General features: G+C 38.3%; 1 protein-coding gene across 1 annotated transcript in view; it reads left to right on the top strand.

The window, feature by feature from the left end:
* The first annotated feature begins 429 nt into the window (after positions 1-429).
* The window catches only part of LOC149266339 (65-kDa microtubule-associated protein 1-like), a 59,676-nt gene continuing 42,507 nt past the window's right edge, over positions 430-17,598 (top strand). The window contains exons 1-4 of the mRNA XM_089430332.1: positions 430-734; positions 915-1,118; positions 2,457-2,714; positions 3,099-3,314. Coding sequence (XP_089286458.1) covers positions 663-734; positions 915-1,118; positions 2,457-2,714; positions 3,099-3,314 — 750 coding nt within the window. The 5' untranslated portion in view covers positions 430-662. The remainder of the gene's footprint in view (positions 735-914; positions 1,119-2,456; positions 2,715-3,098; positions 3,315-17,598) is intronic.

Raw genomic sequence — 17,598 nt, 5'->3', positions numbered from 1 at the left:
AATTTAGTTTTATTATAATTTATCTATTCCCAAACAAAAAGTTATTTATTGATCTTTGGATTTAACCATAACTCGCTCACACGCTATTCCATACCTGCCACCTTTAGAAGAATAATTAAATTTTAATTATATAGGTAAACCATAAAACCTTTGAAAAAGAACAAAACGTAATTGGAGGAAATTAAAAAAGAAGAAGATGATGTCATTCACAAACAAAAAGGACCTTTTACGTGTGATGATGAAAGTATGGAAACACCAAAACCCCGCCTGCAAAACAAAACAAAATACAAAAATGCTTACGGGAAAGCGATATAACATCAAAACCCATTTAGAAAAAATCGTGATTACATCATCAATTCAAAAGGGCAGCCTGGAGGGAAAACAATGGGTGTCGAATTATTTGTGTTTGCTTCAAATGAAAGACAATTGGACATTAATAAATGAAAGCCCTGGTTAATTTGTCATAATCAGAATTCACTTCCAATGCAAGCATACTCGAATGCAATTCATATGCAGCACATTACACAATGGTCACCTCACCAACCTTTCAATTCTACCATCATGGATCAGATCCCAGATGGGTTTCCCAGGCTTTCCTGTAAACATTGAGCCATTGGGTATAGTTTTCCCAGTTTTCTCAGGTTAATTTTTGAAATCCCAACATGGCGACGAAGAAGTTGCAGAGCCCCATGTTCTCTGATACGAACTGTGGTTCCTTGTTGCAAGATCTAGAGGTACCTGTAACGTCAATTTGTTTTTGAGATTTCAGCCACGATTGATTTTATTCTTTGAACTGTGTTGTAATTCTGATGTCGACGGGTAATGTCATTTTGTTTCTTGAGATTTCAGCCATGATTGATTTTATTCTTTTGAAATGGATTGTAATTCTGATGTCGATGACATTGTGAATGCAGTTGATATGGGATGAAGTGGGTGCGAGTGATGGTGAAAGGGAGAAGATGTTGCTGCAATTAGAGCAAGAATGCTTAGAGGTCTACAGAAGGAAGGTGGATCAGGCTAATCTCTCAAGGGCTCGCTTGCATCAGTTACTTGCTGATTCTGAAGTCGAGCTAGAACATCTCATCTCTGCTCTTGGTGAAAGATCTTTCGTAGGCCGGGTGAGTTCTGTGTTTTCTGGATGATGGATGTCTTGAATTTTGTTGTTTGTTTTTCATCACGTTGTGTGATAGTGGCATCGGAATGCTATGGCTCTCAATTTGGAATCCTGACCCAATAGCTTACAATTGGTTCCCATCACGAACAATGCTAAACCCTCTTCAGCAGTATTGGACTTCTAATTGAGCTAATCGCAGAGCTCATAGGAGTTCCAGTAATCGATACGTTGGGCATCTGTGTGAACTCGGGCTATCCATCCTCAGCTTCACAACGTGGAGACGCATATAAGACTCTGGTTTAGATGGGTTTGTGTTAGTGTCCATACTCTGCACTCAATACACCGTGTAGATTCAATGTACTGTTACACGTACAAAGATTTGATTGATGACCTCCCACCCGGGCTGTAGAACGCACCTTGCTTTTCTCACTGCAGTAATATATAAATAATGTTTGGACCAGGATTCCTAGATGTTAATATTCCATTCCAATTTTTGCATGACCATTCATTTTTGGCATAGTTGTCTGTGATTTATGTGAAAGGAAAGTTACTCTCTGGGACTTGAACTCTTGACCACTGGTTGGCAATGCCCCCACACTGATCGAAATGGGTTTCCCTAGAAATCCCAAAAGGTGACAGCATCGTAGGTTTATTATGGGTATATTTACTTTTGTCCTATTGACATATGGCCTATACCGCCTCTGTCAATGAATGACTATGCAATTGGAATAAGGATCATTTGGTGGCAATTGCCTCCCGCTAACCATTGGTCCATGACAACATGGCCATCATCATCATCAATATTACTTTCTTGATTGATCTCAGCATTCCTGGTAACAGATCCGATTGAGATCTGTTTAAATTTACCCGGATTCTAGATGGGGAGTGGAAACTTATGATGCATAGGTGTGCCTAGGTGTGGGTATGGGTACCGGTACAACAAGGGCAAAAAGCTTTCAAACAATGGGAATGGGGGTTTGTTGATTTTCCTTTACAGAGGAGGTCATCATGATGCAGGTACAACTAGTGTGGATACAGAGTGGGGGAATAGAGGTACCCATGCAACTATGATCGAAATCTATTTTCTGCTTTGTCTAATGCATCTATATATCCAGCAAGGATCTATTCATTTTGATTTTGAGTTGGTGAGGCTCAGGGTAAAGCGCATGCCCTGCAGAATGTAAGTAAGCACACACACAATCGGAATGTCCATGGTGTTTGAAATCTCGATAACCATATGGCAATTGTCGTCCACTAAGCAGTAGTTTAAACTTTCTGTTGTCATCTAAAATTTCAACGAGACATTCTAATTTGGAATCTTTTTTTTATGTTCTCTTTCCAGCCAGAGAAGCAAACAGGTACGTTGAAGGAACAACTAGCTGCGATTGCGCCAGGTTTGGGTGATCTAAGGAAGAAAAAGGAGGAGAGGGTCAAGAAGTTTATGGACGTTCAAGGGCAGATTCAGAGTATCTGTGCAGAAATTGCAGGAATTTTGAATGTGAATGATTTATGTACAACTCCAAAAGTGGATGAGCATGATCTATCTCTAAAGAAACTTGATGAATTCCATGCTCAACTTCAAGAGCTTCATAGAGAAAAGGTAGATGAACTGGATTGAATTGAATTTTTTTAATTGCCGCCAAGATTATATATATCCATGGAATTATATCACATATAAGTGCTTATAAAATAGACTGTTTATCTTCAGAGGCTTTGTTTAATATACCTTTTCAACTTTCTTGGTATTCAAACCTTTTTGTAATTGTTTAAACCACCGTCGTATTAGCTGCAAAGTTCCTTCAATCGTTATTAGCTATTTCAAGTGGAATGAAAAGCTAGCCGTTTAAAGCGTTCTGTTTTCTGATAGTAGTATTTCTAGAAATGGTAAATCCTACTATACGTTCAATCTTCTATATGTTACATCAAATCTCCTAGGTTGCCAGTTTTATCATATTCTCTAATAAATGTATGATTTTCTTGGCAGAATGATAGACTTCAGAAAGTTTTTGACTATGTTAACACTGTGCATGCTCTTTCGGCTGTCATGGGGCTCGACTTCTCTAAGATTGTTTCTGAAGTTCATCCAAGCTTGGATGATTCTGCAGGCAATCAGTCAAAAAGCATAAGTAATGACACCCTTGTCAAGTTGGCCAAAACGGTTGAATCTCTAAAAGAAGAGAAGCAGCAGCGGTTGCAAAAGGTATTGTTAATCTCAGTTTATTTAAAAAAAATAGCAAGAATGTCCCTATTGTTCTTCTGCTACCGAAAGTCCATTTGAAAGTGACTTATTGCAGTTTCAATCTTGTGAGTTTTTGGGTTTACTTTTTGACATTTGTCTGGAAACAAGGAAATTTAATTTAAAATACAAATTGATTATAAAAATAGCTTCTAGTGGAATTTCGTAACAGTTTTGAATATTTGAATGTTGGCCTGTCCTTATTAACTAGTTGCTGAATCTTTGTTGTGTACTTCTGGAATTGTTACGCTCAACCCATTTTTAGAAGAGTTTTGTCCTGAAAAGTTTTACTCGTTTACGAAAATGAGTTATACAATCTGACCTATAGATTTGAAAAGAAATTAGAAATAAAAATACATATGAACATTAGCTAGCATGCTGTCTGTTATCCAATGAGTTTGAAACCAACAACCTGCTAGCAAAAATTCAAGACCATATAGCAAAGTCAACCTTGGAATATAAACAGGTAGAAATATGTTGAACTTCTTGCTTTGTTGAGAAAGTCTAAAAAGTCACCTTCATAGCATCATATTCTGCTGGAAGGTGAGAAAAACTGGACACGGACCATGGTGAAAGAGCTGAGAGCGTTGTCTTCATGGTTTTTGTCTAACTTTCTTTGGTGCCCTTTCGTTTAAATTAAGAAGCTTTTGTGGCCAGTTAGGCCTTGTCTGCCTGGATCATTTCCACAAAAACTGCTTTGTTGATCTCCTTTCCTTTTCATTCTCTTATGACCAACTGAAACTGTTATAGTGCTCACTGAACTTGTGGAATTGTGAAGTGACTTCGATGGACTTAGTGAAATGTCAAATAAAAGTGTTGGAGGTCAGAGCCAAAAATTTCCATGAACTTGCAATTTGAAAACTAAATTTTGACCTCCTGCACCTCTGAAGTTGTAGAAGTTTCTCAAACCATGATAAGCAGATTCTGCACTCAAAGAAATAACTAAACTCTAGGTAACTTTGAAAATGAAACCCTATTGAAATAGCAATCTTCAAATACGCTAATAGACAAACAAATTCTGCTGGAAACACTAACAGAAAACAAAACTCTCAAAGCTGCATCAGTGTTCTATTAAATCTGGAAAACAGTAAACTCTAATGCTATATCTCATGACATAAACTTGCCAGCAACCTCAGTTGAAGATCTTCTTGTCTTGGCACTTCCACATTGTGTTCAAACTTCATATTGGTTGTACTCTTCAGTCCCATTGACCTACTTTTGTGGGACATTAATAAAATTATCTTGTCTTATCTTGCTCCTTTATAAACTAGAAGTAGAGGTGACAATCAATGCATTCAATCTCTGAGATGCACCTGGGCTAAGATAGGAAACCCTAATCCTAAATCTGCCTAGTATAATGCACCCAAGATGCATGAGAAACTTCCTAGAATGGAGCACCCAACTGGAGAAGAGTGACAGCATGTAAGCATTTGTCATATTCCCTGGGGAAAAACACCTTATCTAAATCTGGAGGACTCCTCTCTCTCATGTGCTCTGTCTAAAGTTAGATCATGCATTCATACTAAACCTGAAAGCTGAACTGAAGACAAACAAAAACAACACTCTGAAAATAGAATAATTCCATCTAAAACTGGAACTGAAGACACAAAAACAACACTCCGAAAATAGACTAATTCCATCTAAAACTGGAACTTATAAATCTAGTGTGGACATAAACTGAAACTGAAGGCATGCATGCATATTCTACCAAACAGCAGCCAATATATTTTCCTAACTGTGCCCCCATTAATTCTGTACATTACTGCTGTAAGGAAAGGCTGGAAGCACCCTATCTGTTGTCTTCTCTGCTGATTGTGTGTGCACTGATGCTGTGGAGAAAGCTATTGAAGCCAAACAGGTAAAAGTCTAATAGAAGTCAGGATACATATGTTTTTGTATCCATAATTCTTACAATTGCTTTTGCTATGGTGGGTCTATTGCCTCCTTTTCTCTTTGAGATGAAAAAAGAGCCTCAAAACATCTGACCTCTGCCGTATCTGCTCTTCTAGTCCACATACCCATGACAAAATACTAGATCCTTCAAGATTTGCAAGATTTCTGGGAATTATTCTACTAGCAGCCCCTTGCTTTTTTGTGTGAGCTGTCTCAAGATCTTGTTAAATCACAGACCATGCTAAGCAGGTTCTGCATCCAGATAAATCAATCCAAACCTATGTAGCTTAAAAACTAAAACTTAAATTAAAACAACAATTTCTAAGAGGTTAATCTACAAACACATACTGCTTGAAATTATGAATGAAAAATGCACATGTGGAACACTCAAAACTGCGTCTGAAGTAAAATTACATTGCTGTAGCTCTAAGTTGCATGAAACGTGGAAATGTTTTTCTGGAACGGAAATTCCTGGAAATGTGACCCCCGCAAAATGGAAACATTGAGGGAAACGTCATAATATATTTATGTATACAACTTTTTTCCATTTAACATATTATCTTGCAAGAAAAAAGTTGATACACATAAATGAAATTTTAGAAAGAAAACCATGTCTATATTAACACAACTTTTTTTCCATTTAACACATTATCTTGCAAGAAAAAAAGGATGATACACATAAATGACATTTTAGAAGCAAAACCATGTCTATATTAACTCCCATAGATGATTACATGATGCAAAATCCAAAAGTAACCTTTATAGATGAAGCTATACATCCAAGATTCCAAAATCAGCCTCTATACATGAGGCCATACATCCTAAGCAGCCTTCATACTTGGCTGTATGTGCTGAAAATGAAATAAAACAGGAGCAAAAGACAAGTACAATTACATATGATATATCCTAATAATCCTCATCCTCATCAACAAAAGTAGAACAAGGTGCTTGTTCAACATAACCAGACCATGGATTGATTAGAGATAAATTTTAGTGGTAGATTAAATTCTTTTTGGCCATAAAAGAACCCCCCTCCTGCCTTTCTTGGGCACTTGAGTGCAAGCAAAAACAACCGAAGAAACGTGGCAGATTTGGGCTGAAACGCCATACATGCATGCATGCACACTCCTCCTTGGGATTATGCCCTCCTTGACTCATGTAAACACCCTACTAGTCCTAATGCTTTGTGCACTACTACAATAGTAGATAACAAACTCCAAAATAGAAAAGCTAATGGAAGTGGATCAATAATCTAAAATAGATAATGGAAGAGGTTGTCATATGCATGCAGATGCCCTCATCCTCGCTCTCCTACATAACTTTTACATTGCTTCCAAGAACACTAGTGTTGTGTCCTCATACTGACTGCAAAAGTATCGAGGTTACCTTTGTTGGAGTCGCTGTGGCATGCAAAGGGAGAACCAACTATTGAGCAACAAACTAAAAATTTAACACTCCTTTGCAATTAAGGTGTTCTCCACGAAGCCTAGTCTCCCCCTTAACATCTTAAATTTCCCCTTGGTGTCCAAGGGTTTTGTTAAAATAACCTCAACTCGTGAATTTGAAGGAACTTTTGGAGAACCACTGTCCCCTTTTGAACTATGTCCCTAAGGAAATGGTATCAAATATTTATGTGCTTGGAGCCATCATGAAAATTGGCTTTTTAGAGAGCCTGATACGACTATGATTGTCACAGTATACCACAATAGGCTTCAAGATTTGATTGGTGAGCTTTGCTATCAATTTGTAAACCTTGATGGCCTCACAACTAGCAAAGTTGGGTGCCATGTACTTTGTCTCTATTGAAAAAGTGCCATCGCTACTTGCTTCTTGTTGAACCAAGATATTATACTTGAATCCAAATTGAAGCAAGGCCTTGAAGTAGTCTTCCTAAGATGTGGAGTCAAATTCCACAAAACCATGCAACATCAACTCAGCATCTCTTACATACCCGAGACCATGATGCACTGTGCCCTTCAAGTATTAGAGCGCATGCCTTGCAACAACCTATTGAATCCGCCTCAACTCAACCATGTGTTGGCTCAAAGTGCACACTGCAAAACAAATATCAAGTTTGGTATTTACCGGGCGGATACATAAGGAAACCAATCAATTACCTATACACAGATGGTTCTGAAATATCTCTTAGGGTAAAATTGCCTTTAGGGTTAGGAAAGAGCACTAGACAAATTTTGTATTCCAACAGTATACTTCAATTTGACAATAAGAGACAATATCGAAATGCAATGAAATTGAATAATCATGTATTCAATAGTTCATGCCCATGAAACCAATTCAATAGTATAATAAATAGTTTAGATCCACAATCCTCCAAATGCAATTGAAATACACAACTAGGGCTATCACATCAACCAAACCCTACTACTTTAATACCCTAACTTTGGCCTTGCCTCTATCTTCAGTCCTTTGTACCTTCTACTGCTGCAAATCTACATTGTTCTAGATTTCTTGAGATTGTCTTGAGGTTGTTGCTGTACCAATTGGGCTTTCGCTGCATCTAAAAACTCTCTACACTGTACCTTGTTTCCCAGAGGAAACTTGTAGCATACCTTCTTTGTTGTCGTGGGATTAGGCCACTATCAAGTAGGGCCTTAGGAAATAGGCTATGTCTTCCTCCAATGCCTTAAAATTTGTCTGTTGCTATAGGTGGACCCTTGAAACTCCCGCTGCCACAGAGGGGTAACCCACTGTCCAAAATTTAGCTTCAAATCCTTGTGTTGTCCCAGGTTAATGCTTGGATAGTGTCGCTGTCTTAGATGGTGGACTTGGAGGAGATTCGTTGCTTCCTCAAGTTGGTCCGCAGCCCTAAAAGGGGCCTCAAGAACCCACACTACCACAATATTGATCTGCGACCACAATTAATCTCTAAGACCCTGCGCTAGCACAAACAAACCCTAGAGGGGTCTTTGTTTGTTAGGCCCCTATACTACTAGTGTAACCCCTTATTGTTATTAGTACAACCCCCTTATTATATTGATGTACCCATGTAGTGCCCATATTGTTACTATTGTGCCCCATAGAAGCCCACTATTGTTATTATTGTGCCCTTACATTATTATTGTTATGTCGGCTCTGATTATATTATGACCCCTTAGACTCCTATATATAGAAAGGAGGTCTTTTCATTTGTATCATCGAAGAATTGTTCATTTGTGTAATGTAAAGAAGGTTGCTCCCTCAAAGAGGCTGAATTTTAAGGCGTTCAACTATCTTTTCTATTTTTTTGTGAGCTGGTTTCATAACATTTGGTATCAGAGCTTTGGATTCTAGGGTTTCGCTGCTCCAAATAGGTCATTGTGGCATTTTTGCTATAACTTTTTTTTCTGCGGCATTTTAGAAGCGAAAAAAAAACCCATTTGAGACGAAATCGCACTGAACCTCGGGTTCGAATTTCAGAGTTTTTTCGTGCTATATTTGTGGAGATATGATCTGAGGAAGTTGGTCTTTTTGCAGGCTCCTGAATTACATTCCAAACAGGTGACTTGGGGAAATCGTCATAACTTTCTCTCTGGGCATCGGATTGAAATTTTGTAAGAAGGTATAGAAAGAGGATGCACTGTAGTTTTTTGTATATATTTTTCAGAGCTAGAGGTCGAAACAGTGACACATGGCATGTCGTACAAGTTCGCTCTACTAAACTAGTCTATAATCAGGTCACTGTGGGAGATTTGGCATAACTCTTCCTTGGAGAATCTAATTTGGATTAGACTGGTGGCATTGGAAAGAGGATGCAGAGGGCTACTGCAGGTCGCAATTTCAGAACTTAGTACAGAGTTCAGTCGTTTCAAAATCGAGCTCCTAAAATCAAGAAAAAGCAAGATGAGGAAGTTTGATGGCAAGGATCCGGTAAATTGGATACTTCAGATGGAGCAATATTTTGATCTACATGGTGTACCACTGTTACAAAAGGTATGTATTGCATCTTCATATTTAGAACCAGATTAATTTTTATGGTATAAAGGGCTTTGTTCTCATAAAAAACTTGTTATGTGGTCAATTTTCACGGAGGAAATGATAGCACATTATGAGGATACAAAGAGCAACACCTTTTTTAGAGCAACACTGCAACAATTGGAAAGAGTAAAATGGCTTTGTTACATAGTGGAAAGTAAAATTATGGCAACAAAGAAGTCTACCCCTCACAACTACAAATATGGAAGTGTTGTTTCTCCTAGCCTTCCACAACTTACAAGGGTTACACCACAACAATTGGAAAAAAAAAGAGAAAAAGAGCTTTGTTACAATTGTGATAGCAAATGCACTAAAGGTCATAAATGTGCTGAGAAGAAATTATTTTACATAGAGTATGAAGAGGATCAAGAAACATCAAATAAGAGGATATACGTCAGGACCCAACCCCAGAGAAAGAAGAAATGAATCAAACCATATCTTATAAAACATTGGCAAGAATTACCACTCCTCAAACTCTCAAGATAGAAGGACATATCAAAAAGAAAAAGGTGCAAGAAGTGAAAGATCACATCGAGAAAGAAGAAATGAATCCAACCATATCTTGTAATTCATTGGTCGAAATTACCACTCCTCAAACTATCAAGATAGAAGGGCATATCAAGAAGAAACATGTTCAAGAAGTGAAAGATCACATCAAGCATCAAGAAATGAATCCGACCATATCTTGTAAAGGATTGGAAGAAATTACCACTCCTCAAACTCTAAAGATAGAAGGACATATCAAGAAGAAAAAGGTTCAAGCAGTGAAAGATCAGATTGAGCATCAACAACAAGTTCTCCAACTTTTACAGGATAATGCCACTTTGGTGCAAAATAGAATGAAACAACAGGTAGATCAACATCATAGTGAAAAATGTTTTGATATAGGTGATTGGGTATTTTTACTGCTACATCTCAAGCAAGCTATTTATGAGAAGGAAATGTTGGCAATACTATATGCACTTAAGAAATGGCGACCTTATCGAATGGGAAGACACTTCAAGGTAAAAATGGATCATGATAGTCTTAAATACTTTTTAGAACAACTATTATCTTTAGAAGAACAAAAAAATGGGTCACAAATATGTTGGGTTATGACTTTGACATCATCTATAGAAAAGGGAAGCAAAATTTTGCTGCAGATGCACTATCAAGAAAGGATGAGGATGTGGAAGCATTGTTTTATGCTATTTCTATTATCCAACCAGATTGGATAAACAAAGCAAGGGATGAATGGAAGAAAGACAAAGAAGTATGGCCACTTATTCAAAAGTTGCAAAAGATCCCAATTCAAACAATATTGCCACAAATTGAAGAGGAAGGAAAATCATATTGGAACCTGGAGCAGTCATAGAAACAAGAACCTGACAACTACGAAATCGATCAATTTCAGAGTATCTCATCAAGTGGAAGAACTTACCCGCTGAAGATTCCACATGGGAGGACAAGAATCTTATACAGAAGCATCAAGAACTACTCAAGCGTTGATGATAACACTTTTTGAAGGAGAGGGGCATGTTAGGCCCCTATACTACTAGTGTAACCCCTTATTGTTATTAGTACAACCCCCTTATTATATTGATGTACCCATGTAGTGCCCATATTATTACTATTGTGCCCCACAGAAGCCCACTATTATTATTATTGTGCCCTTACATTATTATTGTTATGTTGGCTCTGATTATATCATGACCCCTTAGACTCCTATATATAGAAAGGAGGTTTTTTCATTTATATCATCGAAGAATTGTTCATTTGTGTAATGTAAAGGAGGTTGCCCCCTCGAAGAGGTTGAATTCTAAGGTGTTCAACTATCTTTTCTATCTTTTTGTGAGCTAGTTTCATAACATCGTTGCTCCCAAAATTTCTTCAGAAGGGCATGTTGTCTCAGACGCTTCCCTAGAAGGACTTTGCTCACTCAATTGGAGGTTTATTGCACCAAAAATATCCTCAAACTGCCTCACTGCCCTAGATATTAGCCACACAAATCATAGTGTCTTTTCAAGCCAATAACCCACAAAATTCTCCCTTGCTTGCCAAAAGAACTAGATGAAAAGTGCCCCAGAAATTGATGCCAAAAAAATGAGAGAAAGAGAGGGGATTGGCTAGGGTGGAATCTTTCACCACCAAAACCAATCAAAAGAAAAAGGAGTCTTAAAACCCTTAGAGCCTCAACTCACAAAACAAAAACCTCTAATCAACCATATTGAGAAGAATGATTCTTCTCTCTCTTATTTATAGACTCCCTTTAGGGTCTCTTCTCCTAATTTTAATTTGAGGGGCTACAAGTTTCCCTCCACTTAGCCCCAATTCTGGCTTCCTTCACAAGTTTTCTCCCAATTACCCCAATTTACCCAATGTTGCCCCAAAAACATTGAATAATGGGTTTCCCCTTTTATAATTGACTATAGCCTACGGGGTTGGATAGGCTACTTCGTCCTCCCTTGGGCAATTAATTAGAAGAGGACATTACATTTCCCCCTTCTCAACTTTGCTTACGGTCAAGCAATTGCGAGTTCGGGTATTGCAAAATTTGTCCTATTTGCAAGAATGAGGACCTCTCAAATGATTCACATCCCATCCTCTAATTTCTTTCAAACCATCCACCTTCATTCAAAACAGTTCTTGGATCTTCTCCATATTCACAACCATCACAAATATTTGCAACTGCAAGAATTGGCCATAAATTCCTTGAAAGGATCAGGCGACCAACATTGAAGTTTGGGGTGATGTTGATGTAAAAGCCCCCATAATCATATAATAGAGCAGGATGGGGACCATCGTTCTTGTTTATCATTGGTATCTGAGTTCCATCCTTATTGGTTCTGAAAACCTGTTTAGCCTCAAACTCTGTCCGCTCAAGGTTTGTAACAAAATCCCCTTTAAAAACTACTAATTTAGGCTTTTACCACATCTTGGTTGCATTCATAGATAATGCCAAGGGTCAGGAAACTACTAAAATCAATAAATATCTCCTTGTCTTTATGCCTCCTTGATATTCCAAAAGTTCACCCAAAATCCATTGGCAAATTTTGAAGCAATTCTCCATATTGCCATTCTCGTGCAAATTTGCTTAATAGGAGCTGATTTCCATTGACACAACAAGATGATTCAAGCACACCCTTCTTATATATTCCAATAATATCATTCAATTTAGAATTGTTTTTATGTATTTGGTTGCTTAGTTGATCTACTGCAAATATCTTCATTTTCTTCATAACAATATTTATTGTACTTGTTGAAAATGTAGCAAGCAAGGTCTTCTGGCTTGTGCCTTAGCTAGTGAAGACGTCGAGTTGTCCTCTTGAGTTAGATTTCAGTTAGGATGAGTTATTTCCAGTTTATTGGAATAATCATCATGAGTTCATGTGTAGAGTGGAGCTTCGGTTAAGTGGAGTCATCAACAGTTTGATTACAGAACAAGGTGGCAGTTAACAGTTCAGTTAGAGTGAGTTATTCTTCAGTCCTGATTGACGGAAGAGCGAGTTAGATCTCTAGTGTTGATTGGAGAGAGCACGAGTTAACAAGTCCATTGATGATTGGAAGGAGAGCGGGTAACACTTTTAGTTAACTTGCTATCAAAGCTCGAGTTCTATATTTTAACTAGCATAATTTAACATGGATCAAATCTATAAAGAGGAGGATGAAAGCACAATGAATTACAATTGTTTTTGTGCACAAAGGTTTGTGACAAGACAAAGCTCACAGGTTGTGAGAGCCTTGTTTGTGGAGAGCACAAAGAGCTTGTGTCCTAAGTAATAGGAGATCACAAGTGCGCTAGGATTTAGGAGTTGGGATCAAGGGTTGGCAGGGCAAGTCCAAGCTAGATCAGCAGGAGAACAAGTATGTTCTCAGAGGGACAAATTGCTTTGTAATAGATTCAATTGCTCCAAGGACAATCAATAAAATAACTACATCAAGCAAGCAAGTTTTCCCTGTTGGGTTTCCTGAGAAAAGTGTGTCAATTTGTGCATGTGTCTTTATCTCTATGTTTTTATTTCGCTACTTTTATTGTTGAGAAATTTTGTGCCTTGGTGAAAAGAAAAGTAGTTTTAGATTGTTCATTCAAGCAACAAGTAGAATTTCAAGGAAATTCAACATGGTGTTAAAGCAGAGATCAATCAGTAAGGCTAGAGTTTCGAAGAGAAGTTATTTTTGGGCCGAGAATAAATTTTTACTGACATTTTTTTTTCGGAAAAGAAAAAAAGAAACGTAAAAAAAAGAGAAAGGAAAAGGGTCTTTTTTTGGCTGAAAAATTAATAGAAAAAAGAAAAAGAAGTGGGATGTAGTGGCCGATAGCCCAGCTGCTGGCAACAACCACTGGAGTAGCAGCCGCCAGGCAACTGGTAGCCACCAGACCGACACAAAACACATCGACAACACCCAAGTTAGACCTACTAGCGACATCGGCACCACAACGTAGCAATCAAGGACATTGTCGCAGAAACAGACGAATGAGGAATTGCAAGTGGAAGTGTCTAACGAGGCGGAGGAACTGCCTGGATGGCCAAAAGTGGCCGGAATCTGGGCAAAAATATTTCAAAAAATCTTGCACTCGCAGTGTTTGAATCATGTTTTTGATGGTGGAAATGGATTTAGCAACATCAAAAACCTTTGGGGCACCCAAAACCTTGAAGTTTGACCGCTGTAACTTGGATTTACAAAAATTCCTGCCAGATTTTATCAAAATCTCAACGGAATTTCCATGATTTTCAGGGAAAAAAAGCAGTCTGGTTAGTCTACGACATTGTAGGCGGCGGCTTGGTGAGAGATAGTTGAGCCAGGTCAGTTTGTTGGTCGCAGGATCGGGCGTCAGAGCTGTGTGGTGTGCTAGAGCACAGATTGAAGGTCTGGGCCACTAGACCAGTCAATTGGCCAAGTACAAGATCATACAGAGTTGACGCAACGTAGGAGGCATATTGTGGGTTGAATGACGCTCAACAGAAAAAGTCGCAGAGGAGCTGACAGTAGTGGTCAAGCCAATTCAAAGAAAGCGACTGACAAACTGCACTGAGAGGAGTTTGAGGCTACTGTAGTCGACAAGGAGCAACGTGACAGGGGCACGAACATAGAGACATCAAGACGGAGGCGAAGTTGATCTCAAAAGAGCAACTAGTCGAGGAGATTGGGCAGATCAAGCCGATCAACAACTGAAGAGAACAAGACGACACAGGTCGAGCATTGGAGCTTGATCGGGGCCAAGAGAAGCAACTGGCATGCGGCGTGACAGTTGTAGTTGGGTTGACAAGAGTAGGCCAGTGCGGACCAACTGACAGAGGATCGAGACGTAGCAGAGCGATTGCAAGAACTTGCATGACAATTTGGAAGCATAGGGCATCAGACAATGGAGTTGTTGTGCGTAGGAGCAATGTTAGGCATAACCATGTGCGAGCAGAGAAACAAAGCGAAAGTCGGAGTCTATCAGGCTGCAGAAAAAGCTAGATCTAGGGCGGACGTAATAGGCACAACAACCGAGTAGATCAACATTGAACTGGCAAAAGAGACTAACCGTTTAGCAGCAAAGCAGAGTAGTTGGGTCTGTGCAGTGAGACAGTTGAGGCAGGTTGTTAGTGATGCACAGGGGAATAGTAGTGGGTGGTGAAAAGGCATGCCCAACACTAATAGGCCACATGTATAATTAAAAAAAAAATTTGCTGCTACTGTTAAAGTGTCTGAGCAACACAATCAATTTTCGGGCAGGGAGCAAGAAAGCTCCGGGTAGCCTCGGGAAGTGTGCAGCAGGCTTGAGCAACGTGTAGAGTATCGTGGGGTCAAGCAATGACAAGGTGATAGACTCGCAGAGCATGGTTGGAAAGAACAGGTCTTTAGATCAAATTTCGCAGTAGAAAGCAAGGAAGTCTTCTAGTTTAGAGGGAGTAATTGCAACCAATGTTGCAGGAAGCGTCCCCCCCGGTTCTAAGGTCTGAAGCGCGTCCCGTGCGGATGTGTCCAGGAAGCGTCCCCGGAAGCGTGATTCTGCTTGTTTTGGACGCTTCCTGGAAATTTCCAAAGCTTTCCTCCGAAGCGCGTTTCGTACGACGCTTTGGTCGTACGAAGTGTGGCGCTTCGGAGGGCGAAGCGTACGCTTCCCATATGGTTTTGTATGATTTCGTACGATTCCCGTGGGTCCACCTTGGGTTAGGGTGAGGAATGAAGGCAAAAAAAATATAAAAAAATATAAATATAGCATATGCTCACTCATGGTAATGTTAAATATTAAAGTAAAAGGATGAAAATGAAAAATAAAGGATGAAAATGAAAAATAAAGGAGAATGTCACTTTTACTTAAATTTTTAACATTACCATGAAATGACTCAGGATGTTTGAGAGTGGTTCCAGCCTCATTGGACTTCATATGGAGAAAATAGAATTTCATATCCTATTCAAAATTCAGCAGGCTTAACAATTTTCAGGAATTCAAGATCAATGGGATTGTGGCATTTCATTAGATTATATCAAGTATGAAAGTATGCGATTAGCATTTAATCAAGAGCACCAAGCCCTATATGTACCCTAGTGTTGGTGGTGTTAATTTTTGAACTCCTTTGTCACGCCCTTAGCAAAAAATTACCTTTCAATCAAGTCAAAATCATCGATCAAGCATGTTAAGCTTTTTCTACCATATTTTAAGTCTTGAATTAGGTAGTTTGATCAAAATTGGGCAATGTTTACTAATATCCCTAGACAATCGAGGTAGAGGTAAAGGCTAGAGTCTAGACAATCTAGATTCTAGATGGTTGATGCATCTAAATGGTTGATGCTTGAATAATTAATCATTAATGTACAATGGATGCTATATCTATCTTGATCTATGCAAAAATATGCATGTTTTCATGTCTTCTACAACCTAAGTCACCTGACACGAGGATTCGGGACACGTAGGATTCGAGATTCGTGGTGTCGGATTCGGACACGTTGACCCCCCGGAACAGGACACGTTATATATTATTTTATTAAAATATATATATTTTTTCCAAAGGAAAAAACGAAACTTTTTATTAAGTTTATAAAAAGTTTACATTGCATATGCCGTGGCATCACCGCTCCTACTGAGTTCTGTCAAAACTGAATTACAAAAATTTTTCTGCCTTTTGTCTGTAGACAGTTCCATTCAGGTGCTGTCGCTATCTCTGATATGCGCTGTCCAGTGGTTCTTTTGTGCCGATACACATAACAGTAACTATGTATTGTTCATGAAGAAAACCAACATAAACCGGGTCTCCTCAGATTTGAGGAAAACAACCCGTCGCTGTTCATGAAATGTTAAGTAGGCCGCACTATCATAACTGTAGTGATTTTTAGGATTTATATATAGTACAAAATTTTGTTGAAAGTAAGCAAAAACAAAAATTCCTGCCAAAAATATCAGAAAGGATGGTGATAAGGTGGCTGATCCGATCTTCTGATTTGGCCTTGATCGACTTCTTCTATTTGCCAGCTGCCCAAATCCTGTTGAAGACCATCTTTAGAGAGCTGATCTGCCATGGCATTTCTTTCCCTGAAAATGTGACATATGGAAAAACTGTTAAACATTGATTTCAGTCTTTGAACTTCCCCCAGAATTTGTTTTAAGACCTGATTTCTGCATGTACATTGACCATTTACCCATCTGATCACGTTTTGGGAATCCCCAAAGATTTGAATAGTGAGGGTGTGCCTTTGGATGAGCCAGCATAAAAGGAGTTTTAGGGCATTCAATTCTGCATAATTATTGGAGCCTGTTCCTAGCCCCACAGAAGCTTTTAGAGAGTGAGATGGGTTTATATGGATGACAAGTCCTGCTCCTGCTATGTTATTTTGAGATGCACCATCGAAGAAAGCCCAAGGGACTCCTTCTGAGATCTGAACTTCAGGGACAATTCTTTGGGAGGAGGTTTCCTTAGGTTCTGGAAGGCTTGAGAAGATGGCAGCTCCCTGAATGGCAGTGAGAGCTACAGGAGTATCTTTGTCTTGAAAGATGTATTAAAATATATATATATATATATATATATATATATATATATATATATATATATATATATATATATATATATATATATATATATTTAAAAAATATACATATATATTAAAAATTAGATATTATCATATTTCTTACACAAATTTTAATTAATGATACAAATTTATTGATTTCAAACATAGATCTTCATTTATAGCTATTAGCATGCATAGTACATACAAAATTCAAATAAATGTCAGTGGTACTGGTCACATAAATGATAAATCTATTAAAAATTAAAATCATGATTCATAATTCATAACTGAAAGACAACTTACAACTACAAGATAGTAAGATAAACACACTGACAACTGTAGTTTTCTCATTAAGTCATCAAATCAAAATGTGTTACATAGGTAGTGTTGGTGCAATTCCAATGGCAAATAG

The sequence above is a fragment of the Pinus tabuliformis genome, chromosome 6 (genome assembly GCF_031772625.1).
Source record: "Pinus tabuliformis cultivar Carrire ecotype Pingquan chromosome 6, CPIR1, whole genome shotgun sequence".
NCBI lineage: Eukaryota > Viridiplantae > Streptophyta > Pinopsida > Pinales > Pinaceae > Pinus > Pinus tabuliformis.
This window is presented reverse-complemented; position numbering and strand designations above follow the sequence as displayed.